The sequence below is a fragment of the Panthera onca genome, chromosome B4, assembly GCF_046562875.1.
Source record: "Panthera onca isolate mPanOnc1 chromosome B4, mPanOnc1 haplotype 2, whole genome shotgun sequence".
Taxonomy (NCBI): Eukaryota; Metazoa; Chordata; class Mammalia; order Carnivora; family Felidae; genus Panthera; species Panthera onca.
In genome coordinates this window covers 99,523,461-99,538,860 of record NC_138345.1, presented here as the reverse complement: position 1 = coordinate 99,538,860, position 15,400 = coordinate 99,523,461, and the positions used below count along the sequence as shown (strand labels likewise).

The window sequence follows — 15,400 nt, the reverse complement described above, 5'->3', positions numbered from 1 at the left end:
ATAATGTTCATTTAAAGGTCAAATTTTTGACAGCATTTGCAATCTAGGAGATAGTCACAAACCTGAAACACAGTACATACAACTACGCTATACACATCATATACACTACCTCATTTAATCATCAAAGGAATCACTAATTCCTGTTGTTCGTGAAGATAAATCTTAAATTTGAGTCTGGCTGAGAGTCTGTGTGAATAGTTTTAAAAGGTGAGAAATCATTAAAAAGGTGGCCAAGAGCCTGAGACTGGGAATTAGGTAGACCAGGGAACAAATCCCAGCTCATCTACTTACTGCCCCTATGACTTTGGGAAGTTATTTTTAGTTGGTTAGTCTTGGTTTCCTTATTAGCAAAGGGGAGATACTACTACTATCTCATAGGGTTGCTGTGAGGATGAAGTATTTAGAATAGTTTTTGGTAAAGAATAAGTAGCCATGAATTTTCATTAGCATTTCTTCATTTACTAGTATCTAAGAAGTACATTATAACACACATTTTCCTATTAAGCTGTGGGAAATAGAAGTCATCCTGTTCTTCTGACAGTACCTTTGCCATCCTTGGCTTCTCAGCGGCAAGAAGAAGACAGAGACCTGTTTGGCTTGAGGAATTTTGTAAAATTGTTTTGATATCATAATCTGTGCCATTCTCAGAGTAAATTGTATGGTGTTTCAAGTCTAGTCCTGAAAGGAGTGACTTCAACAAAAATTTAATTGGGTTAACCCCCACCTCCAGTAGTTTGTAGTTCTCTTCTGTCTAGTTCAGCCAGTTATTATTACCACCACCGTAATAACCCATATTTTATACCTAGTAGCAGAGGCATTTTCAGGAGAGGTAAAAGAAGTGAGTTGCAAATGCTAGTTTAATTTTCGTTTTATTAATTCATCAGGTATTTGGTGAGCCCTTTCTTTTCCCCAGGTGTTACCTGGGTATCATTGGTGAAAAAATATGGTCCCTGCCTTCATGGTTTTTAAAATTGAGTGAGGGAGTTTATACCCAAAGTTTTTTGTTTTTTTGGTTTTTTTTTTATCCGTGAGCACACCTAGTGATATGCACATTGGCAATTCAGCATTTGAAAGCCACCATTTGGATCAAGCCCCCCATACTTTCTTGGCACTAGGAGTCACGCTTAGAACTTTAAGTACCTGTGTCTAACAATAGATAAAACCATAGATAAAAATGAAAATCATAGAACACAAGGCACTAAACATGTTTAATTGTATTGTTCCAAGATTTACAGAAGCAGTTTTCATGTTTATGCTCTTTTATTCAGGTTAAAGAATGTAGTTTCCTTAAAAGAGTATTGGATTAAGAGACCTAGATTCTGATCCCTGTATATTTATTATTTATTGTTAGTTTAGAAGATCATGATTTGTAAAATGGAGATAAAACCACTTGTTAAGTCTATTTTTCAAGGTTCTTGTGAAGATCAAATGAAAACAAATATAAACAAAGTCTGGAAACAAGTTTAAGACCATAATACTCAAGGGGCACTGGATAGGTAGGAAGAAATAGATGTTAGGAATATTGGTTTTTAAACACTACAAATGAGATAGTGTTTTAATACTAATTTCAGAAGATCTGTATATTTCTTTCCATTGGAGAAGTAGCAATAAGGCAGCACGTGCAGTAACTTGCTAGAATACAAGTGGTTTGGTTTTTTGATTTGGAATTTTTTAAGTGTGAAAAAATTAACATTCCTTTGGATACTTTTGTTTTAAGAATAAATAATTGCGTATGTTTCCTAGAAATAGTCTAGAAAATAGAATGCAAAAATTTACAAATGATCTTATTTAATCTTATAATGTGGTTTAATTTATTGACTAGGTTTTTTTTAAGTCTACTTTTTTTAGTAGTCTCCACACCCAGTGTGGGGCTGAGACTCAAGACCCCAAGATCAAGAGTTGCATCCTTTTCTGACTGAGCCAGCCAGGCGCCCCTGATTAGCGTTTATTTTAGTACTTTTGTGGGTTTAACATGGATTAGTTTTTAACACAAATGCTTTATAGGGAAAATTGACATTTGAAGATTTGTATTTGGCTGTATATGCTGTATATAATTTGTGTATAATGTATATAATTTGTATAGGCTGTATCACAGTGATAAATGGGAAGAATGTCACAAACATAGCTTTAACATTAATTTTTATATGCTGTATGTATAGAATAAGTGAAGGTTTTAATTATTATTTCTCTTTTGTTCATTTCCCTGTGATTTCAGTCTGAATCTAAACTTTATAATGGCTCGGAGAAGGATAGTTCAGCTTCAAGCAAGCTCACAAAAAAAGAATCTCTCAAGGTTAGTTTCCACAGCTATTTCATAAATAACATTATGCTTTGCCTGTGCTTTTGAAAGTAGGATAACAGAAAGAGATGTATCTCCTAAAGAAAGAAAAATAATGTCAGACAGGCACACATAAAAACAGTTACTATTTGTGTGGCACACTGGAGTCAACTGAAAAGGCTACTTGATGACCATCCAGTGCTGCCTCAGCCCTCACCTTGCCGTCCAGAGGCTGAGGACTGGTGTATCTGCACAATTGTACCTGAGTTAGGCATATCACTGTGTTGTAGAACACATGATGGGAAGCTGTGATGCTTTTTGACATTCAAGTTTACTAAAAGTCATGGGCTGAATTTGGCCCACAGATAGATATTTTGTTTGACCCACACAATGGTTTAAAAATTTGCAGTAACAATTACAAGTTCAGATTTCCAGCCCCTGTCTAAGAAATACTCCCTTTGGACTGTCTTCCAGAATGACCACAGATCCTTGACCTTAAGAAATAACATGCTTTCCAGTCCACTCTAAGTCCCTGCATGGTCTATTTTACCCCCCTTTTTTTTCTCATATCTGATCCTATATGCATTTGTATTTGCAATCCCATATTAAATCTGTTAATTCAGATATGAATATTAATAAGGACCAAAGTCTGAAGTATTTTGGTTGTATAATTATTAAAACTTCCTTACTATTAAGTGCAACTAGGAAGGTTTTATAGCTAAGAGAAGTTCATCACTGGGAGTTTTTTACTACTCTTCTCTCATCTGTGTAATAACAACAGAGCAATAATGAGACTATGTTAATCCACTCCTGCCTTCCTAGACTATTTCACAGGTGACTTCTGAAAGTAAAACTTTAATATTTTGATTGAATAAATACCACTTTGTGGTTTCTTAATTATTTCTTACATCATAGTACAAAGAACGAACAAAATTGCCAGTTGCAAATAATCATAGCATTGTTTGTAAAATGAAAAACTGGTAACAGAGTGGATTTCCATCAGTGAGAGAACTTATTAAGAAAAATTATAGAAGCAGTATAGCATGGTGGTTAAGACCATGTCTTTTAGAGCCAGTCTGCCTTTGTCTGAGTTGTGCCTGCATGACTTACTAGCTGTGTGATCCTGGGCAAGTTACTCTCTGTGCCTCAGTTTTCTCATCTGTAAAATAAAGATAATAATTGGCCTACTGCCAAGGTTATTTCAAAGATTAAATGAGGTAGTACATGTAAAGTGCTAATTAGCACAGTAATTGGTGCACAGAATATGCCCAGTAAATATTAGCTCTTACTGAGATAGGCATGGAAATGCTCCAAAAAATATTGAATAGAAGAACCTTTTTTAAAAATGTGTTTAAAAAGACAGAACCACAAAAGCTGTATATTTTTTAGGTTGTATACATAGAAAAGCCTGAAAGGATAGTGTTTTCTGGAAGTGTTAACAGTGGTCAGTTCTGAGGATTGGAATAGGATAGGGTATAATAAAGACAGCTTTAGTTTTATTTGTGTTGTTTGAAATTCTGACCATGAGATTGGATTCATGTAGTATTGTGTGACTAAAAGTAAAATTCTTCAAAAACATACAGAGCTAGTGATCAGAAAAACAAGATTCTAAACTCTAAAAATTCCTACCAGCTCTTTAAAAGTTCTTTTATCCTAAGAAGCTAGAATTCCAAAAGAGGTTTAGAATTGCATACTCTACATTCTATAGACCTAAAAATTTTGGAAAGAAATTGCCCATTTCTAGTGAATTTTTAATTTTTCTATTATTTCTGTAAAATAGGTGCAAAAGAAAAATTACCGAGAAGAAAAGAAAAGAGCCACAAAGGAGTTACTCAGTACAATCACAGATCCTTCTGTTATTGTTATGGCTGATTGGTTGAAGGTCAGTTTGTATTGAAGCTTGAATTCAAATTGCTGGATGTTTACCTACAGGAATAGGAAAGCCCAAAGAGCACCTAAAGCCTACAAGACAAAAACAACTCCTGGGATGATTGTTTTTCACTGGCAAACTATTAATTGTATCCCAGAGGTTCTCTGTTCTAGTCATAATGGGGAGAAGGAAACTTAATATTGTCTGTCTTGACAATAACACTGAAAATGGATAGCAGTTCTTTTTAAAGGGCTTTTTGATTTGTGTGACATTTATATAATCTAATTTTGCTGTTTAAATTAGCATTAGTATTTTTATAGGTGTGGCATGCATTATTGAGAAGATATGAAACAAAGTTAATATAAAAATTGTTATTTGGAAAGGATTAATTTTCGGAAAAACATGCATATTGTTGTTTCCATACCTTGTTTTGGCCTCTGGTTATTTCCACTTAATTTTATTTACTTTTTTATCATCCCACTCTTTCTTTCTCATTCTTCTTTGGTAGGAATCTTTCAGACTAAATGCAAAGTGTAAGAATGATCTTGTGAGACTCTGTCTCCCAGGCAATTTTAGTATCTGGCATTAATCTAAAAGTCACCCCAGCCCTGAAAGCTTTCTATTCTCCCAAAACATTGGTCCAGGCTCCAACGTATAATCCTTATGAGATCTTTTGTCAAAGTTCTCTTACTAAAATGGGAACCCAATGATAGTTTCCTTGTTAGTTCAGGTAGTGCTGGGATCTTCTTCAGTGTTGTGCTAAAGACACGTTCTGACTTATATTGACTCTACTTAGAAATCTTTATGCTGTATATCTCATGTGGGTTTTTCAGAGCTAAGCTTCCTCTTCTAACATAGGATTTCTGCAGCTAACCCCCTAAAAGTGTCCCTAACACATCCCCTGGCTGACTTTCTAAATCATAACCTTCATTCTGATCATTTTCCATCCATGTTATACTGTCACATGTCCCAAATACAAAATGTTATCTCAGGGTAACTCTTCCATTTGCTTCTCTTATCTCTCCGTTTCTTTTACATAAACATGTACTTTTCTCAAAGATTTTCTCTCTTCTTCATTCCTGACTCCAAACTCCCCATTTCTAACTTTTTCTTGTTTAGAGTTATTGTGGTATGCCTATTTCAGGGGTTAGGGAGCCCTATATTTATTTCATAATTCAGGTAAGTGCTTTGAGAGAGCAGATGTTTTATGGTAAATAAAAGGATAATCCTAGTTTTTATTCTAAGTAGATTAGCATTCTTTTCAGTATTGTGAATTCAGTGATTTGCATGGAAACATTTTTAACGGATGACAGAAATAGACATTGATAGGAAAAACCAGTTATAGACCTATTGACATAGCCTTAAACCCTGGGACGAGGAACATTTTGAGACTAGAGAGAGATTCATGTAACTGTGTTTTAAAATTTTTCCAAGAACTTAAATGGCACATTTTATGTAATTACTAAGAACAGAGTAACTTAAAAAAGGTAATTTTAGGGGCTCGAAGGAGGTTCTTCCCTCTTCCTACCACTCAGTGAATATTTAGGGAATGCCTGGTGTGCATGCTGGCAGTGACTTCAGTACTGTCGATGTGTAGGGGGTAAAGGGGGAAAGAATCTTAAAAGATGGAATAATCTTATACTCCCACAAATAAAATTACAATGGACGGTAAGAAGAAGAGAATCTTGGGACTAGGAAAAGTATATTTTAATGGCCCCTGAGCTGGCGTGGAGGGTTAGGAAAAGCATTCTATTCTACTTGGCACATTATTTTGAAACTGTTGACCTAGCCTCTAGGTAGACTTTAAGTTCTTCAGAAGCAGGAGCCATGCTTTTTGTCTTTCTGTGCAGTCCTTGACATCTAGTAGCTTAAAAAAAAATCTATTGAATCTTAAGTGTATATGTTGTAGAAATTTTAGATATTTGCCATTACTGAATTTGTATCTTGTGGAGCAAAAAAGATAAAAACAGCTTTATTTCCTAAATTAACTTATCTTTCTGTAGATTCGTGGTACTTTAAAGAGTTGGACCAAGTTGTGGTGTGTTTTGAAACCTGGGGTGCTACTGATTTATAAAACCCAGAAAAATGGTCAGTGGGTAGGAACAGTCCTTCTGAATGCCTGTGAAATCATTGAGCGTCCATCAAAAAAGGACGGCTTTTGTTTCAAACTTTTTCATCCTTTGGAGCAGTCTATTTGGGCAGTGAAGGTAAGCACTTTGTTATATAGGTGAAAGGTAAAGATGGCAATCTGTGAGTAGCACTGAGATAAATCAATTAACCTAATGATTGCTAACCTCTCTAAGCACTTCTAAATTTGCTTGTTTTCAAGTGCATTATTCCTCTTTTTTTCTCTACCCACAATGAATTGTGTACCAAAAGGCTTTGTTTACCTACCGTTAAGATCTAACTTAAGGGATCTTAAGCCACCTGGGTGGCTCAGTCAGTCAAGTGTCTGACTTCAGCTAGGGCATGATCTCGTGGTTTGTGAGTTCGAGCCACCCATGGGGCTTTGTGCTGACAGCTCAGAACCTGGAGCCTGCTTCAGATTTTGTGTCTCCCTGTCTCTCTGCCCCTCTCCCGCTTGCATGTGAGCGAGCTGTCTCTCTTTGTTTCAAAAATAAATAAGCATTAAAAAAAACTATAAAAAGATCTGACTTAAAATTTTTTGAGGAAAATGTTTCCCAAATTTACTTTGTACCTTATAAACTCTTATCCATGGGGATTCAGTTTGTAGTGTGTTTTTAAAAATTTGCAATTACCAGAGCACCTGGGTGGCTCAATTGGTTAGGTGTCCAACTTCGACTCAGTTCATGATCTCACAGTTTGTGGATTCAAGCCCCACGTCAGGATCTGTGCAGATAGCTCAGAACCTAGAGCCTGCTTCAGATTCTGTGTCTTGCTTTCTCTCTGCCCCTGCCCCACTCATGCTCTGTCTCTCAAAAATAAATAAAAATATTTTTAAAATAATAAAACTAAAAAGCATAACTGTGATCACTCCTGTATTATAAAGGCAGAAACTTAATCAGGAAAATAGAAACGCCTTATTTGATTAACTACCAAGGGATTCTACAAACAGACATTCCATATACACTAACAGAATTAATGAATTTAGTTTAAATTCTTACAAAGCAATAATTGTTTCAGTTTCTAAGAAGATCAGTTATACATGAATAAAGGGTTTAGATGTTCTCCCTTAAGGAAAACCACCTAATTGAGATGTAGAGTTAAAGTAGTTTCAGCTTAATTTTTTTTTTTTTTTTTTTTTTTTTTTTTAGTGTTGCTTAATTAGGCAGTATACATACACCTCTTAAAAACCTGGACTTTTAACCTTTATTTCAGTAGTCTGTAGTCATACCAGGAATAAATTTAGGATTAGAGAGTTAGTTTCATTCTGGAATTAGGTACTTCCCATAGGGAAAGAATTTAACCTATAGAACCTCTGTTAACTATATATCATGTGATTCTCAAGTAAGAAAAAAAAAAAAAAACCCTTTCAAAACCTTTTATGTACAGTATTCTTTACTACTACTCTTAGGAATTGTAAGGATTATAATGAATTTTTATTTTTTTTTTAATGTTTTATTTATTTTTGAGAGCGTGTGACTGGGGAAGGGGACAGAGGATTTGAAGCAGGTTCTCTGGTGACAGCAGAGAGAGCCTAATGCAGGGCTTAAACCCACAAACCGTGAGATCATGACCTGAGCCAAGGTCGAATGCTCAACCAGCTGAGCCTCCCAGGTGCCCCAGAATTTTAATGAATTTTTAAATTATTAAACATTTTTAATGTCAAATTTATTGAATTCCGAATACTGGTGGGAGGAAAATTTGCACAATTAGGCAATCATCAGAATATTTTCCACAAGCAAAATATGCTCAGGATATTGTTTAAACACCTTCAAAGTCAGTATCTATGATTAAGTAAAAGTAATATTTGTGAGTTTTTACTTTGTATTAGGGACTCGAACATTTTATATGGACTCTTTTTTTCATACCTTTAAGGAGGTTATAATTTTCCCCTGTTACCTAGGTAAAGAGATTAAGGCCTAAAGAGTTTACCTAAGAAATTTTTCTAGCATGGAACCAAGCTTGAAACCTAAGCAGTGTGACTAGATCCTACTCTGTGATGGTTCTAGGAACTGGCCCATAAATTAGAAAGCTATTTGAAAATACCCAAGGGATATTACAGTATTAGTTAAAATTATATTGACTTTTTCTACTTTTTCATTTTGAATCTTTACCTTCTTTATGTTTATGCTTCTCAAATTCATTTTATTCTTTGATCTTACAACTTAAAATTATTTAATATCAAAATTATACTGTGAGTTCATCCTCAGATTTCCTTCCCAAAGAAGAACTGCGTTCACCTAAGATTAGCCTTGGAGATACTAATTATTTAGGGTTCTTGGTGTTCTATATACTCCTAAAACAAATAACCCTCGCCAACAACAACAAAGACAAAATTCCATTTTCTTTCTGGAAAAATAAAATTAACTTTTTTAGTTAGTATTTCATAACAAGTATTTTATAACAAGTATATCAATGGTTGTAAAATAGAGATTTTTTTTCCCCTAGACCTATTCAAAATTCATTTCTCTTTTTCTTATAAATTTTATTTCCAGCTTTTTTTTAGGCCTCTAGAAATTTAATGTTACTTAGTATCTTTGGGATGGAAATTCTCTGTTAAATTAAACTTTGGTCTAGTATAATAAGTTGCAGGTTTTTCTTTACTATGTGAACCATAAATAGAGATCATGTTTAATGATAGCTCTAAGTTGTTCAACTTTCTATTAAAGACGTATACTTGTTGGAGGAGGAAAACTTTCCTCAATATTTACTTTCTTAAAACTTTACCTAATACTTTTTAAGCATAAAATTAAAGCTTGTTTGCTTTTAGGTTATTATAGGTAATAGTGGATAATATGAAGTTGAGATTTCATAATATGAACTGTACACCTTTTCTTTGCTTTGCTTTGCTTTGCTTTTCTTTTCAGGGTCCCAAAGGCGAAGCAGTTGGATCTATAACTCAACCCTTACCTAGCAGTTACTTGATCATCCGAGCTACTTCAGAGTCAGATGGTAAATACAGATTTTGATGGATTAGATTTTGGCCCTCATTTTGAAGGGTTTATTTTATATGCCACTGTGTATTTTCCTTTGGGGAAAATCTCTTTAGTATGGTACTGGAGCAGACATATTGTAATTATAAATTGCTTATAATACTAAAAACATTAACTTTGTAGACAACAATCTGATAGGAAGCACTGTATAATTGAGTGATGAATTAGCGTAAAGTTTTCTTCTTCATCCTCCATTGATATGTTAACACTCTTTTTACTTTCCTTAGTGTTCTTTGTGGTAACTCACTAGGTTTTGTACTTTAAGAGGTACATTTAATATTATTTGTATTTTGTTATTAAAAATTAACATTTATACACGTATATACTGTTTTGAGTTTTTTTATATAGAAGATTCAAATACAAACTTTTCTGCAGTTAGTAACTTAATTCTTGAAGCAATATGGAGAGGGTAAAACTTATTTAATGGGAAAGCCACACTAGCTTTAAAACCTTAATAATTGATAATGGATTTCTTCCTCACTTTTATGTTTTATAGTTTAGACTAACTTAGCCTAGGGAATCTTGTAACCTTTTAGAGTTTACTTTTACCTGATGATTATTTTTAAAATATCATACGCACAAGCTTATGTTATGAAAAGCGTTTTACTTGGCTGATGTTTCCAACAGATATGGAAATACATATATACATTTTAAGAGCAACTAACTTTTATTTTGCTAATACAGTTCTAAATTTTAATTTAAAAATAAAGTTATTAGTGTTTGTACTAATGTGGCAGTTAATGACAATATTGTACAGGCATTTATTTCCATGACTTCAGAATTTTCATACCTATAAGTAAAGTGGATGGTGGTAAACCTGAAGTTAGACCTTTTATCAGAAACAAAATATTAATTTGATAAGTTTGTTTATAGTAGAAGCATAACCCGTTTAGTGTATTTTCTGTACCTTCGTTGGTAGCTACAAATTATACTACCTGTTAATGTTCTAAGATTTTAGAAGTAAAGTGTGTTTATTTTAGATTAGGTGTACTTTCTAATGTGTTCTATATACTGTTCATTTACCAGTGGTTTTTAGATGCTTGGTCTGTGAAAAGCACTTGCTAAACTGAAAAACTGCATTAAAAAATCCTTGCAAGATTTTATATTCACGTGAACTTTTCCAGTGAATGTTTCTCAAAGAAATAATAGTATGCTTAAAGGTTAACAGTATTAAATTAAGATGGATGCTGGTTTTTATAGTTTCTTGAACTATATTGCTTATGAATCTGTGTTCTTCTAGGAAGGTGCTGGATGGATGCTTTGGAGTTGGCCTTGAAATGTTCTAGTCTTCTTAAACGTACAATGATCAGAGAAGGAAAGGAACATGACCTGAGCATTTCATCAGAGAGCACACATGTGACTTTGTATGGTTTATTACGTGCTAACAATCTCCACAGTGGTGACAACTTTCAGTAAGTAGCTATTGCCACTAATTTGGTGATTTTTAGAAGGGACGATGTTATTCACTAGGTTAGTTGGCAGGCCTAGAATTTTTGTGGTGTATCTAGAATTGAACGTGGCTGTTTTCTTCCCATTATATGGTCTGAGGCCTGATTTACCATTTGCTTATTTGCTATAATAAAGTATAGAAAGTTATTTCCTTTATTTCAGCTAATGTGAAGTAGTTGTTCTTTCCCAAATACATACCTTTTCTTTATACATGGTGTTCCCTCCATTAAGAATGTTTTCTAGTCCTCCTTGCTCTTTTTTCCTTTCATAATCCCATTCTTCAAGACCAATCTCAAATATTACATCAAATGCAAAGCGTTTCTTGCTTCACAATAGTGAGATATAATCTGTTCTTCTATTACTGTTTTGTAGCACTTTTTAATTTTTTGGGGAATGGCACTTGACTTGCTCTACTTGGTATTTGTGGAATGCTCCTGTTATACCACAGGTGTTTCAAGTTGGAACTGTATCCTGTTTGTGGTTTTATACCCTGAAACATTCATTGTAGTTAATACTAAAAAAAAATATTTCCCTGGGGAAACAAACAAGTACCTTAGTTGAGGTTCAGATCTCTTTTGTTGCTTTGGAGGGAAACTTAGACTTCTCCTCCCTTGCCCCAGTATTCAGCCTCTGCTCTGAAGCTACTTATTCCCAACAGCACTGAGGTTACTTTCCTCAAAGTTAGGAATGGGTGTTTGTTGGCGCCCCTTCCCAAGATTTTTCCCTTGAAGCTCTTCAGCTGTAAATAGTCCATTGTTTTTATTGAATACCAGATAATTTTTAAATGCTCTTATTTTGGAATCTTAAAAATTCATCTGCACATATTTATTCATTTAAATTTTTGAGCCTCTTTTGTGTATGAGACATACACTTTACTGTATTATTCACTGCATTATAAATAGGGAGATGTATCAGATATGATCCTAAATTTGAATCCAGTGCAATAGCATACTAGCTTTCTGGTCCTGGAGAGATGTTTTATTTTGTTTAAAACCTATAAAATGGCAGGCAACTATAAATGATAGGAAGATAAGAATGACACAAACAACCAAAGGAGAGATGCTGTAGGGTAATACAGGATCAGGAGAATTTAGAAGTTGGAAAGATAACATTCAGCTAGGGAATCAGAGGGAAGATCAATATAACAGATTTTTACAAAGGTAGTCAACATAGCAACATTTTCATTTGGCTGTATGACAAAACATGAGCTAAGAGATGCAGAGACCAGGGAAGTGGAGGCCTACCTTTGAGATACATAGTCTGCCTAGATGTAAGGGACAGGGAGTGGGTAAAATTAAAGAAGATTACAAGTTTTAAATCTCAGTGACCGATAAGATGATAGTAAAATAAAGGACCATGTTGGGAGATGATAATATATTAAATAATTGCACATGTTGAGGATGCATTGGCCCCAGGACATGTAAGTGATATCAGCCAAGTGTTTAAAAACATGGGTCTGAAGCTTATTTCTGCATGCATAGGTTTGAAAACCAAACAAATGATGGTGAAGGCTTGAAATTGGCAAGCCTGCCAAAGGGGAGAGAGGACAGAGAAAATAAAAGAGGGTCAAGGAAGATTAAAATATCTTACAGATGGAAGGAGGTAAAAAGGATCAGAGAGCTCAAAAAGTCAAACCAGTTACATGGAACCGAGGCACTAATACCATTTTAAGAAAAATAATTGTCACAATCCTGTAATGCAGAGAAGTCACAGAAGGTGAAGATTATACAAGGCCACTGGATTTGTCAACTAAGCTGTCATTAGTTACCTTTAAAGGAACAGATTCAGTGGATTTAGGGGAGTGAAAACCAGATCATGAGAGATTAAAGAGTGAATAGGTGATAAGAAAGCAGAGACAGCAATTTTAGACTGCTATTTTAAAATATATGATTATAGGGGTGCCTAGATGGCTCAGTGGGTTAAGCATCCGACTCTTAACTGGCTCAGTTCATGATCTCCCGGTTTGTGAGATCGATCCCTGCATTGGGATCTGTGCTAACAGCGAGGAACCTACTTGGGGTTCTCTCTCCCTGTCTCTCTCCCCCTCCCTCACACGCATGCTTGTTTTCTCTCAAAATACATAAAGAAACTTAAAAAAAATACATGATTATAAAGGGAAAGAAAGAAAATAATTACCATAAGAATGAATTTCTATTAGAAATTCTTTGGTTAGAATCCAAATGAAGATTTTGGAAAATAAGTTTTTTTAATTTTTTGAAGCTGGAAGTGAGTTTTTTTATAAGTTCTATTTTGTACAGATTATTAACCCTAATCACTGTATGAATAGGGTGGGGGTAGCATCTTAATCTGTTTAGGCTATAGGTTTATTTCCATAAACTGAAATATCCATTTCTAGTTCTCCTTGGATTTTTTTTCTCAAGATTAAACCTGTGAGTCAAGTATTAAAGAGATATAATTACTTACCTTTTACATTTTCACTCACTTCAAGTGACTTTGGAGAGACCTTTACAGAGGGAAAGTCATAATTCATTTGAGTTCACTTGAGAATCTGATAATCTTGACTTGGAAGTTTTTCTTTAGGCCAGAAGTGACAGGTTGATTCAAGTGATGATGTTTGTAAAACCAAGAAAAAAATCTAGCAAGGCAAAGTCCAAAACTTTACTGTTGGAAGCTTTTTGCCCTAAATGGTAAAGAGGCAGAGTTCAGAGTGTTTTTTTGTAATATTTCCCAGGTTATTTAATTTCTCTGTGTTTTTTTATTTATTAATCTGTAAAGTGAGAATAATAATATTACTTATCTCATAGGATTATTTTTGAGTGTTAACTGAGTAAAATTATCTAAAACACAGAACAGTGCCTGACACTCAAATTCTGAATAAATGTTCATATCATTCTGATTTATAAATTAAATATTCTTTGTCTCTTTTATTCTTTCTCTTAATATTTCTTACCTTCAAGGTTAAATGATAGTGAAATTGAACGGCAGCATTTTAAGGACCAAGATATGTATTCTGATAAATCTGATAAAGAAAATGATCAAGAACATGATGAGTCTGACAATGAGGTGATGGGGAAAAGTGAAGAAAGTGACACAGATACATCCGAAAGGCAAGATGACTCTTATATCGAACCTGAGCCCGTGGAGCCTTTAAAGGAGACTACCTACACTGAACAGAGCCATGAAGAACTAGGAGAGGTAAAAGTCTATGATTTTCAGGGATATAGGTTTTCTGATCCTTGGAAATTTTCAGCTGAAATTGAAGACGTTTCTTTGACCTATTGCTTATTTTTCTGAAAGGGAACATTTAGATGATACCTATTTTATTTTAAAAATTGCATACACGTGAAATATCTCGGGATTTATAAATAACATGTGTACTCACATGAGTACCAATAAATTCTATTAAATTTAAAGTTTACATTTTCTTCAGGTTTGTTTTTGAAATAGGATAGTACTAGTACTCCTTAATATCATTGCCAGGTACAATGTGAATTGCAAGGACACATGAGTTTGTAATGTTCCTGGTATTGCTAATTCTTAGAAGTGAATATGGTATAAAATAATTGCATGTAATATTTTTTGTAATGAATTCTTTGTGTATATCCTTCACTTTGATGTCTCTTAACAACTACTCTTTTTACCTAAGTTTTATAGCTATAGACTTACTACCTAATGAGTTATTTCCCATTTTAAGAATGCTTGGGATAGTCTTACAGAGAATGCATATTTCAACATCAGCTGTTTTTTTACATATCTAATGTGTCTGAGATAAATATGATATTTGAGTATTTTTTTGTCAATTGCTAAAGGCAGGTGAGGCTTCTCAAACAGAAACTGTGTCTGAAGAAAACAAAAGCCTTATCTGGACACTGTTGAAACAAGTCCGTCCTGGCATGGACCTGTCCAGGGTGGTTCTGCCGACGTTTATTTTGGAACCTCGTTCTTTCCTGGATAAACTTTCGGATTATTACTATCATGCAGATTTCTTATCTGAGTAAGTAGATTCTCATTTCTTAAAATGAAAGATGCTTCATGGTTTTAAGAGATTTTTTTTTCAGAGCGCAAATTACAGTGGTTATGCCTTACCAAAACTAGGCTCTAATGAGATGTCCCTCTCTCCACCAGTTCTACAGTTGACCTTAATAAGAAGAATACTTAATACTTGGCTCTAATGTTTCCATTTATGCGGTTGAATTGAGAGATCACAAGTGTGAGGAAGACAAGGAGTCTATCCCTTACCTGACAGACAGTACTGCTTTCACAGGCTCCCTGTTTCCTGACCTAACATGGGGAGAGGTGGTAGCATTCCTTGTTCTCCCCCAGGTCACCTAAGCTCTTGTTCAGGTCCCATCCTGGGGCTTGTGCTTCTGTTTGTACTTATCCTGTCTGCATGCTCATGAGGGATGTGCTGCTTTCTACAACCAGAATGCTCCGCCAGTTGCTGGCTCACGGTATAAATCCCCACTTTCATCTTTGCTTTGTTTCCTGCCAGCTGATCCTGGATGTAATTCTGGGGAAGGCAGGCGTAAAGGAGGTGGAGGAGGAGCTGCCGATCTCTTTCCCAGCGGTTTCTTGGGGAACCAGTAAAAGACATCAACTTTATGTATACCTTTCCAGGTTTCACATGCTGCCCCCATTCCAGCTGTTCAAGACACTGCGTGTTCTAAGATGCTAGGTTCTGGTCCTGTGGCCTGGCTTTTAGATTCTTTATCAATATCTGTATTG

General features: G+C 34.7%; 1 protein-coding gene across 14 annotated transcripts in view; it reads left to right on the top strand.

Annotated features, from left to right (window-relative positions):
- Positions 1-15,400, top strand: part of OSBPL8 (oxysterol binding protein like 8) — a 154,313-nt gene that overhangs the window by 109,661 nt on the left and 29,252 nt on the right. For all 14 annotated transcript variants that reach the window (XM_060656904.3, XM_060656911.3, XM_060656910.3 and 11 more), the window contains 7 exons: positions 2,216-2,293; positions 4,059-4,160; positions 6,152-6,355; positions 9,140-9,224; positions 10,506-10,677; positions 13,633-13,870; positions 14,485-14,669. In XM_060656904.3, the coding sequence (XP_060512887.1) occupies positions 2,216-2,293; positions 4,059-4,160; positions 6,152-6,355; positions 9,140-9,224; positions 10,506-10,677; positions 13,633-13,870; positions 14,485-14,669 (1,064 nt within the window). The remainder of the gene's footprint in view (positions 1-2,215; positions 2,294-4,058; positions 4,161-6,151; positions 6,356-9,139; positions 9,225-10,505; positions 10,678-13,632; positions 13,871-14,484; positions 14,670-15,400) is intronic.